General features: G+C 37.8%; 1 protein-coding gene across 2 annotated transcripts; it reads right to left on the bottom strand.

Moving 5' to 3' along the window:
- Positions 1–797: 797 nt before the first annotated feature.
- LOC143847159 (Tetratricopeptide repeat (TPR)-like superfamily protein) lies at positions 798–16,238 on the bottom strand. 2 transcript variants are annotated; one of them, XM_077355880.1, is made up of 6 exons: positions 13,086–16,238; positions 5,430–5,902; positions 3,654–3,758; positions 3,430–3,532; positions 2,765–3,074; positions 798–1,768 (listed from the first exon to the last, which is right to left on the bottom strand). In XM_077355880.1, exons 1-2 carry the CDS (start codon positions 16,080–16,082, stop codon positions 5,858–5,860), a joined length of 3,042 nt encoding a protein of 1,013 aa, XP_077211995.1. In that variant the 5' UTR covers positions 16,083–16,238; the 3' UTR covers positions 798–1,768; positions 2,765–3,074; positions 3,430–3,532; positions 3,654–3,758; positions 5,430–5,857. The 2 variants fall into 2 exon arrangements, with proteins under 2 accessions (XP_077211995.1, XP_077211996.1); XM_077355881.1 differs by lacking the exon at positions 3,654–3,758.
- Between the last annotated feature and the right edge of the window lie 96 nt (positions 16,239–16,334).

The raw sequence follows: 16,334 nt of genomic DNA, 5'->3' as shown, positions 1-16,334 counted from the left end.
AATTTCGGTCGGAATTTCAGCCCAAGAAACCAAAATTTTGTGCGCTTCTACGGGATTTCGGCCAAAATTTCGGTTTATGTGAGGACCGAAATTTAAAACCTTGGTCATGAATACCCTGAAGGGGTCTGCCAGTGGAAAAAAGGGGGCAAATATATCACTTCCCTTCAGGATTTTGTTACGGTGAGAAAAATTATGGATGTATATTTAGAATCCAAAGACATGTTCTGTATGGTTTAGTATAAATTAAGGAAATGGAGAAGACACATTTCTTAGGAGTGCACCAACAAGGCTTCTGATAATTGCACAAACTCAGCTTGTCTTTTCTTTTATACTAGGCTTCTTAGAGCTTTTTAAGTAATGTAGTTACATTTTTTCGTAGGTAAGCTGGGATCGAACCTGCAACCTCAGGGTTGAGATACAAAGCCTCAATCATTGATATAGCTTAAACCCAAATGTCATAACCTCTGACAATTGTTTAAATAATAAAAGACAAGATGAGCTAGTGCAATTATCAAAACATGGTTGTGCCAACATCGGTAGCTGCAAACAATCCTCGTATCTTCCTAATATATCTCTATAAGATCTATAGATATTTTAATAAATTTATATAGGTTAATGATACTAGCGCTATCGCACAAATTCAGCTTCTCTTCTCTTCTTTAAGAGAGCTTTTTGGGAAATCGATCCCCTTTAAGAGGGATGCTCCAAGGGCATTATAGAGTGAAGTAAAAAAAATCCACTGCTGCTCTCCCTACTGATGCTTCTTGCCCTAGTTGGAGGATCACATGTAGAAGAAATTGTAGAAAACCGAGAAATACCTTCTCAAATAGGATTACGCAAAGTGCAACAAAACGTCAAGATAAGAGACAATCACACAAAAACAAGAAAACAAGATTTACATGGTTCTGTAGTGAGTAGTGTGCCTTCATCCATGGGAGAAGAGTTTCACTATTTCAGTTTAGGGTTAAAAACTCTCCTTCTCGGCCAACATCTCAGGGAAAAAAAAACTTCCAACCTATAATCCTAGCGAATGTCCGTGGCGCACATTAGTCCGTCTGGGTGCCGGATGATGCAAGAATACAAGACATTTGCACAACAAAGATTGCCATCTACTGGTGTCAAAATTGAAATGAAGAGGAACTACATTTGCCAATGGTTAGACTCCAATAATCAATATCGCGGATCACGGAGATCCAAATTCTAATGGTTGCACCGGCTTGAGTACTGATATAAGAGCTTGTCAGAGCCGAGGCATTAGGGTGCTGCTCTCTGATTAGAGGTGGCAAGGGTGTTTACTATCTTGCCTCCTCTGCTGATGCTAGGAAAGTAGCAACATACCTGTGGAACAAGTTTCTAGGTATTCTTCTCCCATGCGTGGTGATGCTGTTTTATATGGTATTGACTTTGATATTGGAGGCACGAACGACCACTAGGATGATCTTGCCAGGTACCTCTCTGGATATAGCAAGCGAGGGAAGAAGGTCAACTTGGTGACGGCTCTTTCAGCAAGAATCATGTTTGAATTACTCAGCCTCATGCCTCACAAGCTTCCTCACCATCATGTGTGTACTCTTTCCATTTAGTACAATGAATAAATGAAGATATTCACACCAGTGCATTCTCTTTCTTTCATAATCATATATGGATTAAGATTATTGTCCTCCACTCGAGCTTACAATGTTTTCAATTTGGATTCTAAGTACAACTCAGATCATTCCGCTGGGGACCACAATTCCAAAACTTCCTCTTTTTTATGACAACTGCAGTCCTGCATACATTGAAATGTGAAGCCATGGGTTTTGTTACTATGAAGAACCCAGAAGCAAAGAGTATAAGCCAATGACAGGAGGTGGCTCCTGTTACTATATAGACTGAGTGTGATTTAAGATTTTTTTTTTTTTCCTGATGGGTAAGCTGGGATTGAACCCCCGACCTCTAGGTCAAAGAACAAAGCCTCGACCATTGAGCTAGAGGCTCAATCCCATGATTTAAGATTGTTATCATCCTGGTCGCAAGGAATCAATCAAGATCAAGCTTCCTAAGAATGACAGCAGAACTTTGACATTGGGCCATGTAAATCAACCTACTTGCTATGATACCCAGATTTATTTTTTTTAATGGCTCTGCCCCTGTAATGATACCCAGATACAGACACAGGCATGGGAATGGCAATACAACTTTGACATTTTTCAAAATGTATGACACGGACAAGGATTCGGATAGTCATACCATAAGATAAGACACAAGACATGGATACATCAGTAAGATTGCATACTCAAAATTTTAATTCATATATGCGACACTAACAAGCAGAAAAACAAAATGGATAATTCAAAGAGGGTGACATGTTTCAAACACAAGATAGCTATTTTGTGGTCGGAGCGCCCGACGTGGTACATTAGGCCTCCACAAATATATGGGTTTGATAGGCTCCTATTGAGATGGGCACGTTAGGCCTCCACGAATATATGGGTCTGGTAGCCTCCTATTGACATGGCTTTGAAACATGAAAGCTATTTTGAACTATAGAAGTATCCATGATGTATCCGGTTCAAGTATGTATGAATTATCTGGTAGGAGTGTCGGAGACGGTATGTTAGGCCAGTAAATGGGTTTCATAGCCTCCTTGGTAAGGAGATCCGCTAGTCAACAAGAGACAATCAACAATTCTGTTGAGATTAATCACACTCCAAGAGAAGGTGAGGCAGTTTTATTTATCTTCAGAGTCTAAAAGCAAATTAATAACAAAACTAAATCCACTCACCAATATAAAAGACCTGATTGCGTATAATTATTTCCATAATCTCTTCTAATTCTTCTTTGAAGTAGGGCCATAGATCACTGGATAGAAGCAAAGGATGGATTCCACTTCGCAAAAGACCAATATTAAATACAAACCACCAGAACATTCCAGACCCTTCGGAATATGAGGGTTCCATAAGATCCACATGCCTCCCCATGATACTTGTGCACACAGACCTTTTGCAATTGGACCGATAAAATGTAATCCTTTCATGGTGTTCATTTCTGTTCCTTGCAGAAGTGGAGCAGACGCAAGATTGACTTTAAGCCGCCTGGCATCAAGGCAATGTATATTAGTCATGAATAGTGGCACATCATATACCAACGCAATTATCAGTTTCAGTTTGGTTCTCACTAGCTGATCTCCTTTTGGGATAACAACTGAACATAAATTGGGATGAGTTGAAAATCTTTTTCCGAAAAAAAAAAAAGGAAATGTATTACATTAATGCCCAAAAGAGAACACAACATGTTCAAAGTACAACACAAAACATGGATATATGTAGATAAATTACATCAATGAGGCATTTGGGCACACAACATGTTTATAGTACAACACAAAAACACAGAAATATGTAGATACATTACATTAATTAGGTATACTTTTCTTTTAAGTGGTGACATTACCTGTAACAAGAGTTGCTAAGACTGTTGATCAGAACACCCCACCTTTGCAGGAAGAACAATATCTACGACATCCATGGAATTCAACATGAAAAAGCCATGGGAACTGCCATAAACAAAAGATGTCAACGACATGGTAAATATGAAGAATCACTCTTATAATCTGAAACAATAGTAAGGCACAGTTCATATGTCAATATTAGACCATCCAAAACAACATCACTTACCAAGAGCCCATACATAAAATGATAGACATCGAATCCAGACATTATATGACCGTTTGCTTTCAGAAAACGGTCACCAGAATCTTTCACTTAGGATGGATATATGATCTAAAAGCAAAATGTAGCCATAATCAGTGGATCTGTATAAGACCTACTACATTTGAAACACTGAATATTGCACTAAATAAGGGGGATTCAACGGAAACTGATATGATATAGTAGGAAATGGGATGGATAATGAGTTAAAAGATCAAGTGATACGAATACATATCGGCCGATACATATCCGTATCGGTGGGATCTCATACGGATGGACCTTCGTGCAGGTGCTCATAAAAAATCGCAAGTGTTTCGGATGCAATATGACCGAGATAGTCTGATAAAGGGTCCATATCGAATCATCACGTCATGTTCACATCAATATCATGAACTTCAAATTATTATTTTTTTCATTTTCTTTTGTTATTTTCAAATGGGGCTTTGCTTGATTTAAAGTTGTATGGCCTATATCAACATAGACCTACTAGATTCAATTATAAAAACAAGATTTGAGAAAAAAATTTCTCTCTCAAACAAAAATTCTGTTGTTTCTCTTTTTTATATTTATGGAGTAATCATAATACATCAAAATCATGCATGATTAAATTTAAAAAAAAAACAAGATTTGAAGAAATTTGGGAGTTGTTAATTCAGATTTTATTGCTTTCTCTTTTTTGATAATATTTTATATATTTTAATAATATTTCATTTTAATGGTAGAATTTATATGTGCAGTGTATTATATATTTATTAGGCTCAAGTGACGCATGCTTTCGGTTGTTTTCTTTAATTTTTAATTTATTTTAATTAGATTTTTCATTTGATTTAACATATGCAATTTTTTAATTGTTATAGAGCTACATGGTGTACTTTCCCTAGCATGCATGATTAAATTAATTCTGTCACAGGCAGCTCCATGAGAAAACAAAAATGGCAATACCCTCCCAATGATTTCATATCTAAGTTGAATAGTTTATGTTTAGAAATAAGAGAGGTGTTTTCTTTGAAATGGCACCTTTGGCTCTATGGAGTACACTAAAATAAGTAAATAACATAGTTCCAAGAATTGACCGACACCCATCATAAACTAGAAAAAATCCAATTACCTTTTCAAATAAATTAAGGACCACGTTTCTAAGCGAACAACTTTTCATAGTTCACATTTCAAAAAATAAATAAATTAAGGACCACTCGGGATGCCATCAAAAGTGGTCCTTATTAGCAAATAAGATTATTTTATTGAAACTTACTTGAAAATGGGACATTGAGGCCCCTTTGCATATCATTTCTAAAAAAAATTAAAAACATTATTTGCAAATAATCAAATTTAACTTTAAAACCATCTTAATATAAAATTATATGCCAATAAATTTTAGTCAATGAAGGATCCAAAGAAGCCCTAAGTCACAAGTCACGACTCACAAGTAGTACTCAATTAAACCAATGATTGCTTTTCTAGTCAACAAAGTACATGAAATATTAAAATCAACTTAAATATCAGATTTTTGGAAGGACCAAAAAAGTTAAAGTTTTCAAGCAATTTTTTTTTTTTTTTTTGAATGGTTTAAATTGACAAATAAAGTTTTCAAGCAATTGACAAATAATGTTTGTATTCCTTCCAATTTTCAACTTCTTCGTCAGTCACATACTACCCTCAGTCCCTCACGCATCAAAACAACTTATTTGTTACAATTTGAAGTGAAAAAGGAAATAGAGGAAAACAGTAGATGTAAGAGTTCACCTTGTTAGAATCAGTTAGTACTGTTGCAGAGGCATGTCCAACAATGCCAAGTTTCCAGCTGCACTTTAAAAAATAAGCTGCATGGATGGCATCCTGGTGAATCTATTCCTGTGTGGCTTTAAATGACATTTTAGCAATAGTTGAACACAGTAGTGAAACTAATTCCTGATTTAATTTCTTCGATGAGGTACCAAAACACCCTCCAATGCCTTGACAGAACGAATATTGCAAGGCACATACCAGGTGACTCAAATATTTAGCACACAATTTCACCTCTTTCGCTTCTGAGGGGCAATGACCCTAGAGACTGTACTATCTAAATGTCAATATAGTGACACTGTCCAGGCTCATAACAAGATTAAAGTACAAAGACCTCATGCTCAGCTCATTGTTTTACCAGAGGAAGGGATGGAAAAAACCGAATTTTTCTAGCTCCCACCAAAGGCCTCTCCAGTAAAATGCCAGTGGATATCCTGCTTCAAAGATAAAATTCAACAACACATCACAAAACAAAAATGCACAAAATTGTACACGACATATTGTTCCTGAGAAACAAGCCAATATCGTAGAATCCAATTTTAGGCCAAATTAAATGTTAACAACACTAAATCATGAAGCTGGAAATATGATGCTTTGAAGAACTGAATTTACTGATAAACAGTGAAAAATAAATAAAGAACAGTAAACGCCATATTTTAGTATTGGGAGGATTAGGTATAAAAATATGAACCTCCCATGATCACGTTTGGTACCAACAAAGGTTTTGGTTGGTTGACAGATTCTATGAATAATGAATTGTTTGCAACGGCATGATACGTTCATAGTTTTCGTATGTATAGGGATGTCATTCACAGACTCCCGTTTCTTTAACAAGAATGAATTGGATTTAGAGTTAAATTGTAAGATGTTTACCTTTCAAAATGTTACACAATGATTAAAGTTATTTGGTATAAAACCAAATATTATGACAACATTGTGAAAGGTATAATAACATTGTCTGGAAGATTATTTTAGTCCATATAAACACTTCTTTGGTTTATAGACAGCATTGTGAAGATTATTTTCTCTTCGTGTCCATCAATTTCAGATCCTTCAGGTAAGAACATATATTTTTCTTCATTAAGTTCTTCATTTAGGAATGTTATTATAACATCCATTTGTTAAAGTTCCAAATCAACGCATGCCAATATTGACATAATTGTCCTTAAAGGGCGGCCCAGTGCACGAGGCTCCCACCATTGCGGGGTCTGGGGAGGGCTAGATGTACGCAGCCTTACCCCTACTTTGCAGAGATGATGTTTCAGTTACCTTATCGTTGCGCCAAAGCTCACCCTCTAAGGACATAATTGTCCTTATGGATGTAAATTTGTCTAGAAGAGAATACATCTCCTCATAATTAATCCCTTCTTTTTGTGTAAATCCTTTTTCTATTAATCTAGTTTTGTATTTGTTTATAGATCCATCCGGTTTGAGTTTTCATTTAATCATCTACTTACAACATATAGCCTTTTAATCTTCAGGTTCATCTACTACTACAAAACTTGATTTTCTCAATGAAGTTTAATTCTTCTTCAATAGCTTCTTTCTATTTGAATCAAGTGATTCTAAAGCTTCTCTATATAAAATGAAGGCTCGTAAAAAAGTATAAAAATCTCTTTACATTGATGAAGGCTGTCTACCTCATTGAATCCTACATATTTCAGGTTAGGGTATACTCAAAGGAGTTTCAATTTCATTATTGACTGAATCTTTTTCTTTAGTTATTTCAAATAACTTTATCAACTTGCTAGGGTGTCTTGGATCTTGAGATTCTTCTAAAAAAGAGCATCTCTGCTTTTGACTACTCAAACTGACCCATTGTCATGATGAATCACAAATCTGTAACCCTTAGGGGCCAATTGGATACGCGGATTTCAGAATCCTAGATTTCTTCAAAATTGTAGATGGGAGACAAGAGAAGGAGACCAGCCGTTGTTTTCTGATTTCTCTCCCTTCTTTTCGTCAGTAAGAGAGTAGGAGATCATCCCGTGTTTCCAGGTTTTAGAAATCTTAGGATGGGGAGAGATTTCTAAAACCTGGATTTCTTACTTAAAATCCAAGATTTTAAAGAAAAGCGAAACAGACCGTCTCCTTCTCTATTAGAGTAGTCGGGCCTCACTCCATTCGCTACGCTCATGGTGGCCTGGAAAGAAAGGGATAGGTTTTCCTACTCCTGCTCACCGTTCGAGCAGAGTCTAGTTCATCGTGTAAATGGGGGATCATCGATTGGGGCCGACAAGCGTCATGCTTTAACAATTTCCAATACCTACTGTTGATCCTGCTGATGTAATTGTTGCATAAAAAGCTTCTATTTCTTTAGCACCTACAGGCATGCTGACCGAAGCACGTGTACTTCAATCGATTAACCAAGCACGGGAGATATTCACGAAACAGTTATAGATGGGAGACGAGAGACGAAGGAGGTCCGTTTTGCTTCTCTATAGAATCTTGGATTTTAACTGAGAAATCCAGGTTTTAGAAATCTCAACCCCATCCTAAGATTCTAAAACCTGGAAACAGGGATGATCTCCTACTCTCTTCGTGACGAAAAGAAGGGAGAGAAATCAGAAAATGACAACTGGTCTCCTTCTCTTGTCTCCCATCTACAATTTTGAAGAAATCCAGGATTCTCAAATCCGCATATCCAAACGGTCCCTTAATATTTTCAGTGTATCCTATGAATGCGTACTTAATTGTTTTACTACACAACGTATCTCTGTTTGACTAGGCATCCACACATGAGCATCATATCCTCAAACCTACAGGTTACTTAAATTGGGTCTAAAACCTCTCCAAAGTTCATAAGGTGCCACATTTATAGCCTTATTTAGAACTCTATTTAAGATATACATGGTTATTGACAGAGTCTAATCCTAAAAGTTGGAACTAAGGTTTGAATAGCTAAGAATAGGCCTAACCATACCTATTACAGCTATATTTCATCTTTCGACTACACCATTTTGTTGCGGTGCATAAGGTATAGTAGTTGGGTGTAACATTCTACATTCTTTGCAGAATTCATTGAACAATTCAAAACTGTATTCACCACCTCTATCTGTTGTAAGTATTTAATTCATCTACCTTAATTGGTTTTCAATTTAAATTATAACTCCACCCAAAGACTAAGAGCCCAACTTGATTGGGAAAACTTTGGAGTAAGTCATGGTCGGTCTAACAACAAGCGTGCCGGTCTAACATGACTCCTTCCCCAGCTAAGGAGTCCTGTCCTCTTTGATTGAGTGACAAGTGTGTTGGAATATCACACAATACCCAACAAGCGATCAATCATATCCTCAGAGTAAATCGTGAATCATCAAGGAGAACCATCCTTATCTTGGATCAATTTGATAACATTCTTCAACCACCCGCCACGATCCAATGCTCTCAGATTAGAATCTCAAAAGATAATCCCCCACTCAAGGCCAAAACTTCTGCCTCGTTGGAACCTTTCGCACCAATTGATCTGGACTACGGAGAAAACAAGCTTAACTGCTTCCTCATGGTCCCTAAAGATACCAACACCTGCTGAACTTGGGTTAGCAATGCTACAACCATCGAAGTTCAGCTTGGAGGTGCCCAACGGAGGAGAAAAAGAACTTTAAAGACTATCAATAATTGATTTCCTTCACATCCATACGCATAGGTTTCTAACACATTAACAAACAAATAATATGCCACTAGATATGATATGAGAGTCAGGTAATCATACAGGTCTAGGTGTGGGACTTGAACCCAAAATGTAAAGGCGCATGGACATGCCAATGTTCTTAAGATCTTACTATTTCACATATTTAAACATTTTTAACTATATGCTATGACAGTCATTATATTTTTAAATATATGCTCTGTTTTTAAAAACTTATATTTTACTAATTTTTACTGTTCAAAAACAAATATTTTATTAATTTTTTATATCAAGATACTTGGGCACATCCCATCTATACACGGTCCATATCCCATATAAATACTGATGTTTTGCCATGTTCGACACAAGTACTAATCCGTATCTTGCACAAATCTCCTTGAGGCATGGAGTTGCTGCCACCTTGGCTCTTTCAGTAGGACTCCATGGAAAATGTCTTCCCTAAGATTTGGGTTTTTTGTAGAGAGAAATGTGAGATCTTTCAAGGATAAAAAAGTGTCATTAAATCATCTAATTTGGAACATCAAATCCCTCATAATCCATTGGGCTTTATCAAGGGATGAGTTTAGAGGGTTTTCTTTCAGTAAAATATGGAGAGCTCACAGAATGGATTAATGTTTCCCTCACTCATCCACAAGGCGAGAGAGCTCAAAGAATGTACTATTCCGTAAAATATGGAGTCAAGTGTAATGACAATGATAAGCATAAGTTTGATTTAAGAAGCCTTCCTTATACCTAGTCTTTTTATGATTGGTTCAACACTTGCAAGTCTTAAAAATGAAAGTGTATACAATATCATGAATGAAGTTGGAGCAGCATGTATCTAGTTGGAGTAGGCATTATTGAGACAGCAAGGATCATACACTTTCAGTTGTGAGAATCCACAAAGGAGCCTTGGCCATCAAACAACCACATGAAAGATCATAAGTAAAAGAAGAGTAGTAAATAAAAAGTCACCTGATCAATCATTGACTTGATTGATCAGGAGAGTTGGACAAAATTTATCTTGCACTTATAGCCCATAAATGCATTGACTCTCACCTCAACAATGGAAGAAGTGGGATTATTTGCAAAATTGACATGGAAAAGCATACGACCGGGTGAGTGGGTTTTCCTTGACTACATGTTGGGTAGGATCGATTTTGGGGATTGATGGAGGCAACGGATGAAAGCTTGCACACCATCGTTGTGGTTCTCAATTCATATTAAAGGAACTCCTAAGGGATTTTTCAAGAGTTCAAGAGGAGTAAGGCAACGAGACCCCCTCTCACCATTCCTTTTCACCACAATGGTTGAGGCTTTAAGTAGAATGATGGACAAGGCATCAGGAGGGTTAAGTAATGGTTTTAAGGTGGAGAACTCATATAGAAGGAGATTTGTTTACTGGGATATTTTTGGACTCGAAAATTGATGACGTCACGCACATAATGGAGATATTGAACAATAATTTTATTCAGATCAATCGCAAGGATCATAGGATCTGATCGCGAATGGTGAATGGAAACTTCTAAGTTACATTCATGTATCTAACGCTAGTAGGGAAGGAAGCAACGGGGGCTGGGATAGTGGGTTTTCGGTCCTTTCAAGCTCCTACTAGAGTTCTAGCATTCCTGCTAGATAGCGAGGAGAGAGAAAATCCTCACAGTTGACCGGCTTATTAATCGAAACCAAAGAATGCAGAATAGTTTTAGCATGTGTTCGAGGGCAAGGGAACCAGCTAACCATCAACTCATTCACTGCCCAATGGCTGCAGCAATCTGGAACCATGTTTTTACTTTCTTTGGTTGTCAATGAGTGAAGCCAAAATTGATAGTCATTCATTGCAGCATGGAAAGTTTTGGAAGAATGCTATGAAACGTATGCCTATCTAGTACCGTATGGATGATCTGCTTGGAGATGAATGAATGCATCTTTAGAAGAAAATATTCAAGCATTGTGGCGCTGAAAAGGAAGGTGATTGCAGGTTGGTGTAGTGGGGATGGCGAACTAATTCAAGGGTGTCCAAGAGCAAATGATCATAAGTGATAGATTTAATTGAATAGTGCCTCTCCGAAAATTAGGATTGTGCTGAGGTGGAAACCCTCACAATTGGGGAGCATAAACTTTTAATTTGATGGTTCAAGTTGGGGGGGCCGACGTAGAGCTGGAGTTTGATGTGGTGTTTCAAAACACGAATGCAGGTCAAAATACGGCCAAAGAAAATCCTAGTCGACTCGGCACAACGTGGTCACGTACTCAGTTGATCCGGCTGAGTACTCATTTGGCGCGGTCATAACTTGGGAGAGTCAAAGGAGTTTTGATTGACTTTGTATGGCAAAACGGGGACTCGGACAAGGATGCAGTCATGGTAAAAGAGGTTCGACTCAAGGGAGTCTATGACGATGCAGGTAAGTTTTAAAACTATGGTTGGATGAACTAACCAAGACGGAAACAGTGAGGTTAGACTGGCGTATACAGATCTGGTGGCTGAGGGGAATTCTACCGAAGCTTCTTAGTCAAGTAGTAAGAATTCTGATCCCATTTTTTAAGTAAGGAATTGCCTATAGAAGGTGATTCTCTAAATAGTATTAGACGGTGCAGAGAGGGAGTGGGTTTCCCTTGGAAGCTAACAGATGTATTTGAAGATATATTAGAAAGGTTGGAGGGTCATCATGGGCAATTCCATCATGTGAAGAGAGAAGCCAGTGAGGAGGCTAACAGATTAGCACATGGAGTGACTTGTTCCAATTTGGTCATTCGAACTTGCATGCCTAAGTAGGCAAAACAAATCTATTTTTTAACTTCTGTCTTTTTCAGCACTGCTGCTGCTGCTGTTTGTGTTGTTTTGATTTTATACTAACGGCCAGACTATTTTAGCTGGGCTTTGTTTTATTTTCGTCTCCTGATGAATGAACTCTGTTGCTATTCAAAAAAAAAAAAAAAAAGCTGCCCAACTCAATGAAGAACTCATTCAACTTGGTGAAGGTGACTCACCATAGGTGGGTTCATGTCCGAGTACTAGTTTTTACACAAGGCTAGAAACAAATTCCCAATGTTATTATAGTTTTAATGCAGAACCAAGCATGACTAAACATATTCAATGACGAATCTCATATCACAACTGACGATGAAGAAGCAATTGAAAGAGTCGATGGTTAAGAATAGATATATAGCATGAGCTTTGAAATGAAATTAGAACAGAAAGAGAAGGAAGGGCAGTCACTCAAAGCCAGTGTCACACCATGGGTAAGAGACAATCTCAAATAAAGTTATGATGTAAATTGATTCCTTGAGAATCTAATCAAAGGCTGAGAAAGGTGCATATGATATCCTCTTTGTTGAGAATAACACGATGTAGCTACAAGTTTCAGAATAAGCAAAGTTTAACTGATTGATTTAAGTGTGCTACTTCTCCCCAGATGTAGTGCCCTATACTGTCGAGTTGAGTCCTCCTTGCCATTTTATGACTTTTAACAACTGAAATGAAATGAAGTTAGGATGGCTTATACAGACTAAATGGATCATAGTTTCTATCGTCTGTTTAAGAGTGCCGCTAGTTGCCATTCAAAATATATATAAAAAAAAGAGTGCTGCTAGTCCAGAATTTTCTTTTCGAACACATAAACCTAGTATAGCTCATTAGATGTGAGCAAGAAAGATGCGTTCCGATAAGAAGTCTCAAGAAAGCAGCAATTTCCTTCTGAATCCTAAGCAACTTCACATATGCATATAAATGCAAAATAAAATAAGGGAAATGATATATCAGCACTGCCATGTTTTGATATCTCCGTGGAAGCTTTGTCTTTTAGTGTTTAAAGGGCTGTCAAAAGGTTATTACCGATCCCAAAAAAGCTGACAATCCAATTAAAAAAGATAAAACAAGCTAGGACTGCGGAAATATCAAAACATGACAGTGCATGAATCATTTCCCTAAAATAAAGCTGATAATGTGATCATTAGTATGTGGAGGAGAGGAGGGAAAGAGAGAGACTGACCATGTGGCATATGCTATGTGAAAGGAGAAGCGCTTCACCCCACTTGTTAACCTTGATGAGCCCTTTAATTAGGTAAAATAAGACAAACAATTCTGGAACATAGCCCCTTCTTGTCATGTCAGCATACAGTTCAAAAGCCTTTTGAACCTTACATGCTGTGCAGAGGCTCTCAATCAAAGAGGAATATATATTTTTGGTGGAAATAACTGAGCCCACTGGAGAAGAGGACAACATCTCTCTATGCAACTCTAATGCCACTTCCAGTCTTCCAGCTTTGCAAAGGCTATCAATTAGAATATTGTAGGCAGGAACAAGTGGCACTGACCCATACTCTGATATCTCTTCTAAAAGGCCAAGTGAGATTAAAAACTCTCTATTGAACCCTTGGATCACATTATGATAGCCCATTATATGTTTAGGCCAATAAGTATGTTTCATCTCTTCTAGAAGTTTGTGACCTTCATCCAAAAGGCCAGAATTACAACAATGGTTTATTAATACCCTATAAGTGACAAAATTTGGAGCACAACCCTTTTCAGTCATTTGCCTCAAAAGCTCAAGGCACATGTCTACTTTACCCACTTTTCCGAAGCCATCTATCATAGCCGTATAAGTCACAACATTTGGATGGCATCCTTTTTCTTCCATCATCACTAAAAGCTTGTATGCCTCATCAGTTTTCCCTACTTTGCAGAGTCCATCAATCATCTCTGTGTAAGTAACCACATTAGGTGCACAAGAGTTCTCTAGCATTTTCGATAAAACCTTCAAAGCAAGATCAAGCCTTTTATCCTTAAACAATCGATCAATCAATGAGCTATACGTATACACATTTGGACTGTACCCACGTTCAGACATTTTGACAAACACCTGTTGTGCTTCATCTAGCTTTCCAACCTTGCAAAAGCCATCAATAAGAGCATCATATACCACTTGATTAGGTTCACATCCAGCTATTGCCATTGCCTCCAATAGGTCATGAGCTTCAACTACTTTGTGGGCTTTACAGAAACCATCGACTAAAGCACCATATGTAAAAACATTCGGCTCCATAGTGTTGTTTGCATCATGTTCAAAATACATATCGACGTCCGGAACATTCCCACTTCCTCTCATCCTAGCATAAATCTGGCACGCCTTCTCTAACTCTCCAGCCTTACAATGCCCATCAATCAGAGCAGTGTATGTGACGATATTTGGAACACAGCCCACAGTAAGCATACTCTCAAAAAGCGCATTTGCCTCAGAGACCCGCCTCACCTTAAGGTAAGCATGTATAAGTGCAGTGTACGTCACTACATTCGGAGCACAACCATCTCTTACCATTTCAGTAAACCAGTTCCTAGCCTGCTGAATAAGTCCAACTTTACAGAAACTGTCAATCAAAATGGTATAAGTAAAGACATCAGGAACAATATCATTCCTTTTCATTTCTTCAAATAGAAGGAAGGCTTTATCGACTTTACTGGCCTGACAAAGAAAACCAATCACCTTTGTATATGTACTAGCATCAGGTATAAAACCCTTACTCATCATCTCACGAATAACCATATATGCCTTCTCGAACTTCCCCGCGCCACAAAGGCACCAAGTGAAATGCCCAACATTTATCTTATTCAACACAAACCCCGCATCCATCATTTCCGTGTACGATTTCTCAGCCAATTCCAAAACATCGAGGCTCGGTAAATCTTCATTCGCACAAATACCACCAATTAAGATATTATATGCTACATAACCGGGTTTGCAACCACAACCCACCATCTTCTTAAGCAATTTGTAGGCATAGGCATAGTCCCCCGAGGTGCAATACACGTGAAGAAGAGAATTAAAAATCGAAGGACTAGGATGGCAACCCTCTGCAATCATCATGCCAAGAATTCTCTTACACCTACCAAGCTGTTTTTTCCTCAAAAATCCCACAAGCAATGTTGTGTATGTGACTACATTTGGAATACAAGAATTCGAACGCATTCTATTCAAGAAACTCATAGCTTCTTCAAATAGAGAAGCTTCACACAAGCCACTTATCATTTTCGTATAAATAACAGTATCAGGCACAAACTCTTCCTCATCGATTATACTAAGAGCCTCCTTCCACCTCCCTACTTTGCACAACAAACGTGCAAAGCAACCTAGCGTAAAACCATCCATGCTATAACCTAAACCAGACATCTCCTTATGAACAAGAAAAGCTGAATCCAATCGATCAGCCTTCAAAAGGACCTGAATTAATGCATTGTACGTAGTTTTCGAAGGCTTATACCCAAAATCCTTGAGCCTCCCAAGCTCCTCTAATGCCGCATTCCAATACCCATTTTGGCAACACTTTCGAATCAAAACATTAAGCAATTTTCCTAGAATTTCTTTGTCATCATTGGCAATTTCTCGAAGAAAATGTTCAGGAACTTTATTTTTCTCATCAAAACCTAGAATTTCTAATAGGGCATGGTATGCCCTAGCAGTATGATGATACCCAATTTGGCGCCCGGCCCAGATGAAGATTCTAACACCCAATTCGGGATTTTTTACGAGGTTTAACACATCGATTACTAAAGAATCATCCAATTTTTCTCTAAACTGCCTAAGGAATTTTAGGGTTTCATTACTAAAATCACTACCACTAACCCTAATCGTATCCGAAATCAAAACAGCTTCATCAGAGTACTTACGCAACTCGGGATTCTGATTCTGATTCCTTCTCTCTGTTGAGCTAGAATCTGCATCGTAATCCAAAATCGATTCATGTAAAAAGGCGAAATCTTGGACAGAAATCGATTCATCTTTATGATTTTCGTGACCCAAAGAGCAAAAATCTGGATCGTTCAATCCGTGCAAAACGTCTTGTGATGAGCTGAATAAATTGATATGATTGTTTTTGAATTGAAAGTAGGGAGAAATTCTAGGGTTTTGGGGCGAGAGAGAAATGTAGGGTTTTATTGAGTTGAGAAAGGCGGGCGATTGTGCGAAAATCACTTTTGCCAATCGCCTGTTCATGCTGTTTTATTTGAAAGATTTGAAATTTTAGGGTTTTTGTCTGAAAATCTAATGAGAATGGGGAGCATTTGAGGTGGGTTGTGGGGTTTGAAAGAGAGAAGGAATAGGACAGCCATTAGAGAAGCTTGTTAGGGTTTTCATAGGCTGTGCTGTGGTTCTTTGAAATGAACCCTTGGGTGGGAAGAACTGAAGAAGTAAGAACGAGATGAAGGAGGGTATTTTGGTCATTTGGCAAAAGGGTATTTCCGTCTA

Source organism: Tasmannia lanceolata, unplaced genomic scaffold (assembly GCF_043159265.1).
Source record: "Tasmannia lanceolata isolate RefF3 unplaced genomic scaffold, GAP_Taslan_0.1 ptg000015l, whole genome shotgun sequence".
In the NCBI taxonomy this organism is placed as follows: domain Eukaryota; kingdom Viridiplantae; phylum Streptophyta; class Magnoliopsida; order Canellales; family Winteraceae; genus Tasmannia; species Tasmannia lanceolata.
This window is presented reverse-complemented; position numbering and strand designations above follow the sequence as displayed.